Consider the following 8,403-nt stretch of genomic DNA (forward strand, 5'->3'; position numbering starts at 1 on the left):
ACAGTCACTAACAGAATGAGAAAGTGATGGGAAAAACAACTTGAGGAGACTTTGTAGCTTGCTATGAGTCAAATCCTATTTTGGCACATTTTAAAAAGATCTCAATACAAAGTGTTTGTCCTTTTCAACTATTTTTCTGGTCTTTGACTAATGCTCTCTGGAGATTAGACTTTCTATCAGTTTGCAATAAATGCATGTACTTCCTTAGAGTCTTATAAAAGAGATTTTCTTTACAAATAACAAAGAGAAAGGAAATTGTATTTCAGTGATCCTACGATACATGCTTATGTTTATTTAGCCTTACAGAAATCAGGATGGGCCTTTAGGTTTATTGATAGTGAAAGTGCAAGATTTTCATTTTTCTGTTATTTGGTACATTTCTTATTGATATATTAAATGTGTTGACAGTATAAACTCAATAATGTTATACTTTAAAAAAATGATGTTGCTGACTTTTAAAAATATTTGATAAGACTTAAAATTATTTAAATCATTTTTACTGCTTGTCAGAAAAGCTTTGAGCATTTGCTTTCCTTAGCTTTAGTCAAATGAGGATGGTGAGGGAAGGGAAGAGAAAGAGGGGGATCGCAAACACGGAAGTGATGATCAAGTGTAACAACTCTTGGAAGGGGGTGGAAGATGTGCACTGTCAGGGGGTATTACCTCCCTAGAGACTGACGTTATGCCCACTCCTGCCCTCCTACTCATCAAAAGAAGGCTGGCTTTGAAACCAAGAAATAACAGCTTGACTGTGTTAAGAAATTTTTATTGTTTCCTTTGGATCTGTGGTGAAAGCACATAAAATTACAAGTGGAGGAAACATCATGCCACAAAATTGCATAGAATTATTACAAAAATGTGAATTATGCATCTTAAATAATCTGGGATAGGAGAACCAAAATCTGTACATTTTGAGAGCTTCCTATTCTCTGCCCTATCTTCATTTTTCTTCTGAAAAGACAAAAGTCACAATGTCCAATCCATCACAAACAATATTTATACAGAGCACAAGCGTGACATTAAATTCAAAGTAATGCAAGCAATGGCCCTTTCTTTTGGAGTTATTGAATAACTGCTTATCTAGTACAGGAGTATTACTTAATGTATGGCGATACTGAAATGTTAAAATGAAAATTTAAAAACCCAAACACATGGCATGTCATTAGAACTTGGAAAAATTGGTTTACACGGCCAAAACCACACTATTCTCAGTAGTGTAAAGGTTTCATAGGGGTACAGTCTAATTTAGTACACAGCTCTACTCTCTATTATAGGAAAACCACAGCACAGAATTTCACGCATTCAACAAAGAACAAGGCAAATACATAAAGGCACAAAAACTGCACACCATATAGACCCTTTCCCTTTATCTTAGTCTATTTCAAGTAATATTAATATTAGTAAATGATAGATCACTGTAGTAGTTCAATGATGCAAGATGGACAGTGTTACGCACTACCCCACAACTGCAAAAAGTGTCATTGTACAGATATAAAAATGTGGTTACAGTAAATGGCCAAATACAAACGTACTGTAAAATGACTAATCACTAAGATCATGAAATTCAACTACTAAAACAGTTTTGTGTAAGTCAAGGTAACTCAACATTAGTCTATTTCTGCACTAAAATGCGATAGTGTTCTGTAGTAATCACCACCGTGTTTGGCTGTGAATGCTATTATTCTTTCATTCTTCTGCCACTTTAAACTGTCTCTAATTTTATTACAAAAATGCAGCATTCAATTTTGACCATTCTTGCTTCCTTGTGTTCAATGCCTTTCTTTCAAAGTGCAAAAGTAGAATGATTTATAAAAGATTTCTCTCTCAATGAAGTTTTATTAAGTATCTAATTAATACCCCAAATCTTTCAGATCAAAATATAATCATCTCCAAAGGGGATAAATTTTCCCCCTTGTGTCTCACGAGATGTGTTTTCTTTTTGATCAAACACTTCTAATATTCGAACTAAACCTTCATTAAAACCTTCGATTAAAACTTAATTGTGATCTCTAGTTATTGCTTAAAGTTAAATAAAATAATTCCATAAAAATATTAAATTCTTCAAATACAATTTTCAGGACACAAATAGTTTTTGTGTTTTAAATGTTTCCTAAGCTATAATCAGACAGGTTTATTTTAAAGTAAAATAAAGCTGTAAGCATCTTGCTTCAGGGCTTTAACCTCAATGTTCGTTGTGTTACTCTCTATATTATATTTCCTCTATATAATTATTCTCTCTTATTTAATACCTTTCAATAATAATTTTGATCAGTTATACCACCATATAATCTGTTTCTCTTAAGTCATTTAAAAGGAATTTAACAAAAAGACACACTTAATGAATTAAATATACATAGTAGATATATAATGAAAGGTTTTTTGTTAGAATAACAAAAAATCATGGAAGATACTAACATATTTTCCTATTGCTGTCCTACACCATTTTGTCTATTTTGACTATTAAATGAAGATTAAAAGACTATGCTTAAGATCAAGTTTTTGATTTGGCAAAATATGTATCAAATCCATATTCTAATTTCTAAATCTACCTTAATTTGCATCAATAGCGCCATCATTTGTGAGCTATTGACCTAGCTCACAATTCAATATAACATAACTCAATACAGTGTAATATCCATGTAACCTAGTTATTTGATTATCATTTTTTTCTCTATCCATTTACCCCCAAATTAGGCTTTAAGTCTTGCAGTGGTGGAGATCTGTGTCACTGCCAATTAGAAAACACACATGGACACTTATATGAATGTCTGTGTGCAAGTACATGGTTGAGTGTATACATATATACATGGAAATAATATATATCATTTATATATGGGTCTGTGTATTCTTTATAAATATTCATTATTTATTTCTATAGTCAAAATAAATGAACCATAAAAAATGTCAGACAGCAAAATAACCATTAGAACCTGCATCATTCTGATTGAATCTCTATTTACCATACATCAGCCCAACTGTATTTACTCAAACAGACTCTTTGCAGCTACTGAAATCATTTCAGGCCGCGACCAACAGATACCCAGACTTCGAGTGGAATAGTCAACTCAGCACACTGCCTGAAAGCGTGTGGTTAACTCGCTCATGCAGCCAAAATGTACAAGCCACTGGGTTGCCAAGTCTTGGGGTAGCTTCACTGGGCAAGAATACAATCAAGTTATATATATTTTTTTTTCCAAAAAATAAAAGCAGCTTATTTTGAATCACTATGGCATCTGATAAAACTGTGTCAGCAACAAATACACTGATGCCTCTATGATAAATAAATTAGCAAACTGCAAGCCACCAGTGCTTGCAAAGCAAAGGATGAAACAATTTAATATACATGTTAATGTGAAGATATATTAGTTGAGGGGCAGTTAGGAAAGAAATGTTCAAAGTTGGTTGTTCAATAGTGTTAAATAGTGCTACGCAATTCTCAACCTATTTCTATTACAATGAAATACTTTACACCAGAGCTTCAAATACAAACATGAGCTTGATATTCTTCAAAAAAGACAGTCCTTCATTAAATGTTCCATAGAGCCTGGAAGTTTCCTGCTTTGAATTTACATGGAAAGAAAATAAAAATCCCACGTACATGCACTCTCTACTAGTAGACCTGCAGTAGTTTTCACGTAACACCTGGAGCCTGGGCCTGGGGACGTCTGCATGGATGCTTCTGGAATCTCCCTTTTTTATGGATTATAGAGTAGGGATGCTTCTCAGGAAGATGCTTCTGGGTGGTGATTTTTGTAACAAGAGAGTCTGACGGAGCTGAGTCGCCATGCAGATCCTGAAGGCCTGGCAGGAACCATCACAGAGGAGTATCAAACTCTTTTCCTGGGTTATCTCCTTCCAGCAACTCATTCGAGAGGGATTTGTGATTCAGTTTCCCTTGGTCTGGAGCCAGGGGTGGAGGGGCAGAACTGTGGTTGCTGTCTTCACTGATCTTCCCTTTCATGGCTTCCTGCACAAACTCCAAAATTTCCAGGGGCAGCCTTTTGAACTTGTCTTGATATTCTTGCTCCAACTCTGTCTGCAACTGGGAGACATCAAAAAAGAAGAATTTTAGGTCATTTAGGTTGTACAACTTTAAGGTAGGAACTGTTTGAAAGAGATATACAAAGACTGGGGAGAAGTAAGTTAATTTAAATGTCACACACCTATAAAGAAGCTATAAGACAGTTTACAAGTAAGTATGTCATTTCTCCATAGCTGAAAGTTAAGTTCAGGTTATGTGTTGCATAAGAAGGCTAAAGACCTCCAATAACATAAAAAATAATAATATATGAAAGCACATGGATGTGCAGTAGGCACACAGCTGAGTCTTTTGGGGAAAAAAAATATAGGAAGAATTTACAATGAGCTAAAGTTCTTAAAATAAGGGTTGGAAGCTTTTGATAGTTGGGAAGCCAACAGCAGTCATGGATAGGGCTGGGGAGAGTGCAGAAGTTAACCAGTGTTGGGCCTCCCTGGTGGTGCAGGAGGTTAAGTCTTAGCACTATGAAGCTATCAGCAGCCATTGCAGTTGTGGCTGCACAACTGCAGTCAGGGAGTTTTATCCCCGGCCAGGGAGCTGACCCACATGGCATAGCAGACCTCTCCTGTCTCGCCTGCTGCTCTACTCAGCAGTCTATTTCAGTCAATCCACCTGCCCCTACTCTGTCTCTGGTGAATCCTCACACCCCCTGCCTCTGGCCTACACCTAAGTTCTTGTATGCATAAATAAATCAATCTTTAAAAAAGAAGAAATAAACCAGCATAGACAGAGTAGCTAGGAATAGGTACTCAGGGGCTTGCAAGCTTCTGCCGAGTGGTTCTAAAGAGTTGTTTAATGTATTTTTACATGTCAAGTGAGTTCAACTAGCCTATTTTAACTTGCATTTTGACTCTTAAAATCACTTTAATTACTTTTCTCATTCTAATTTTTATTTGTGTTGTAACCTATTTATACTACCTTTGAAATTGTCTTTTAATGTATGTATTTAATTTTGTGGGGAATTTTCAGATATCGAAAAGTCACAGGACCCTTTATTCAAGTACAGGCTTATGTGGAGACCTTAAAAATCAAACAACTAGATCTATGATTTTTCCCTCAAAAGCAGGATAAAGGGTAGAGATGCTGCCTGCTGGAAAGCTTTGCCATGTTGAATCCAATGGAAATACAAAATTTTATATAAAACTTTCTTTGCTTATTGCATGGCAACATAATCATCAAAATGGTTTGCAAAACTAAAGCCTTTTTTCCCCCTCTTACAACCTTTCCAAAAATGTGTCCTTAAAATATTAGGGAATTTCTTTTGGTGCTCCTCAAATGTTAAGGCACACACAAATCATCTGGGATCTTGACTTTGATTCCAACTCAGGAGATCTGGGTGGAGCTCAAGATCCTGCCTCTCCGCAACTCATGGACCAGTCATGAGCTGGTCCACTTTGGACACCCTGTTTATCTTCCTGTTTCCAAGCTCCCAATGCAATCTCTGTCTCAATCCTGGTGGGATGTTTTCACCTACAGTGCTCAGTCCCATCTCTGGGGCTCACCTAATCCTACCCCAGCTGGGCTGGAGCCGGACCAAAGGGTATCTGCATGTTGGTGTCCTGCCCCGTTGTTTACCCACATTCTGGACATTGCCAGAATCTTCTTAATTGGTCTCCTTTTTGTTTTTGTTTCTATGCCAGAAAAGTTTTGCTAAGACTTACTTATTTAATATAGGTTCCATTCACAATTAAATTCTAACACCCCCCCCCCAAGATCTGACATCAGAATTTTTTGTAAATTTGTGGCAAGCTCATTGACATGAACTGATACCAGGCTATTTATAACCTTTATTTATCTCCCACTTGGTATGAATATCCATGCACAGTACTGTAGATATATTAATTTGTTCGATTGCAAGGATGATCCATGTCCCTGTAGGGTCACTTATTTTAGTTTGTTTTTTCCTTAGACAATTTAGATTATTTCACTTGTTTTTCTTCTCTGGGAATATGTGCTTTATATATTTAAAATTTTATTCCTCACTGTCTTTTAACCTTTTAAAATATATCTCTAGCCTTTGGGAAATGTAAGGTAACAGGGTAGTGTAATTATTTTGCTTAAAATACTTTGAAATTTGCTACTGAAAACTAGGGAAAATAAAACTAACCAGCAAACAAGTAAAGAAACAAAAACATTACTAAAACTTAAATTAAGGTGTTTCTACCTAAAAAATGACATACAGCTAATAAAAGTAAACAAATAACTATGAAAACAGTAGGAAGTAATTACCTTACTGTGAAAAATTCAGAAAGTCTATAAATAGTTACATATGTGATGTGATAAGTATATTTTCCAAGATACAGATCTACTTTGAAGGGAAAGAAAATTAAATATATAAATTGTGTTGGGGTTATGAATATATTTAATTTTTCTATTTTTCATTTTATACTAATGTTATTCACGTTTGAATTTAGCATAAGAATAGCATTCTAAAATAAAATCAAAATCTAATATATTTTTAAATACAAAAAGTAGAGCCTAAGTATATAAAATGATCAAGAAAAATTGAAGAATTATTATAGGAAAAAAAGGGACAAAATCATTAAAAAAGTACATACATTGATTGGGCAGTTTCAAAATCAGCCTGAGCAACCTTGCAAAGACTCATCTTATTTTTAGAATAATCGCATGAATTTTTCACCTCTACCGAAAATAGAAATAACAGGATCATATAAAAAATGCAGAAAGAGGTCAGTCAAATTACCAGAGGGCTGATGGGAAATGGGATGTTTAAAATGGGACTATATTTAACTCTCTCAACCCTTCCAGTTTGTGTTTATTTGTTTTCCTCTAAACTTCCTTAGAATAAATTGCAATGGGACTTTGAGACAAAATGGCTGACTGAGTGGGAAATTATTTCTTCTACTTCAAATACAGGGAAGTGCTGAATAAAATAAAATATATTTACTGAAATTTAGAGTTGAGTTTTAAAACTTGAAAAGAAAAAGTCACAGAAATAAAGGCGTTCAAATGCTCTAAGAAGATGGTCGAGAAGGTCTACATGTTTTGGTTATTGGAATGTTTGAAATGAAGACTAGAAAACTCCATCGATAATCTTGGGGATGAAGTGAGGAAGCTAGTCACTGAAGGAAAAATCAACAGGAATCAGGAACCAAAACTGGCACCTTGAATAACAGTTTCCAAATTCATATTAGCTCTGTGGACAGCTACCCAGGGCCAATAAATCAAAGCAAAAGTTGTTCAGAAAGGGATAAACTAATGGAGTCCCAGCAGTGAATTCTGCTGTTTGGATTCTTCACAACTCTGCAATCACTAATGAACATGAAGTCAAGGCTCAAAACTGTAAGCCACTAAAGTTAAATTGAGCATTTGTTTAACCTTGCAATTCAAGGTTGTCATTAACAACTGAAATCTTGAGAAAATGAATAAAATGTTGATCAGTTTACTTCTAGGTCAAATGGAAAATACTTCAAATGTAAAGAGAAATAAATTAGATTGCTCAGATCAGTGTAGTAGAAAATATATGGTCAATTCACAATTTGTATACATTCCTGATCCTGATGCTTTTTTTTGTTTTTAAAGATTTATTTATTTATTCGTACAGAACTGGGATGCAGGCCAGAGATGCCGAGGGTGAGAGGATTCACCAGAGACAGAGCAGGGAGCAGAACAGGCAGATCGACGAAGTACACTGCTGAGGGGAGCAGCGGGCGGTCAGGAGAGGTCTGCCACGCCATGTGGTCACCTCTGGGGCAGGTGGGGATCGAACTCATGCGGAAGTGGCTTAAGCTTCTCAGTGCAGTGCTTTAACCTGCTGCGCCATCAGGGAGGGCCACATTCCTGATGCTTTTAACTAAGTACTTTTAATCTAGTATCGCCTATATTTTTGGCAGACTTTTTCTAAATAATTATACTTTCTGGAAATGAATAAATACCACCTAGCAATAAAGACTTTTGCAAAGGTTAAGATGGCAACCACAATTAAATTGTTGCTACAGCTCTATTAGAGTGAATAATTCCTTGAGGAAAGGATCACATTCTCTACAGAGGGAGCTTGCATGTCACCAAGTATGACCTTGGACATTCTATAGAATCTTTTTGCATTTAAGACATCTCATATTTAAATTGAGGATAATGATATCAATTTCCATAGATTGCTGCTAAAAGGTTTAAGTGAGATCACACATGTTAAGTAATTAGAATATTGTGCTTGCTTATTAATCATTTATAACTTCATTTCTAAAGAGAAGGGAAAAGACTTACACCTTAAAATATCTGGAATACTGTCTACTAAGTGCTGTTAATTCCTTTCATTTGTATCACCAAAGCCATTACTGTCAATGCAACATATACAAGGTACTTTTAGATCTTCCTCTGGCATGCATTTTTGGTTGTGGTTGACT

At 35.4% G+C, this 8,403-nt stretch overlaps 1 protein-coding gene across 2 annotated transcripts in view; it reads right to left on the reverse strand.

Moving 5' to 3' along the window:
- Positions 1-750: 750 nt before the first annotated feature.
- The window catches only part of PLCB1 (phospholipase C, beta 1 (phosphoinositide-specific)), a 591,356-nt gene continuing 583,703 nt past the window's right edge, over positions 751-8,403 (reverse strand). The window contains exon 32 of one of the 2 annotated variants that reach the window (XM_004687179.2): positions 751-4,042. In XM_004687179.2, the coding sequence (XP_004687236.1) occupies positions 3,815-4,042 (228 nt within the window). In that variant the 3' untranslated portion in view covers positions 751-3,814. The remainder of the gene's footprint in view (positions 4,043-8,403) is intronic. The other variant, XM_004687180.2, reaches the window with a different exon arrangement.

Source organism: Condylura cristata, unplaced genomic scaffold, assembly GCF_000260355.1.
Source record: "Condylura cristata isolate star-nosed mole 26May11 unplaced genomic scaffold, ConCri1.0 scaffold00022, whole genome shotgun sequence".
NCBI classification, from domain to species: Eukaryota; Metazoa; Chordata; class Mammalia; order Eulipotyphla; family Talpidae; genus Condylura; species Condylura cristata.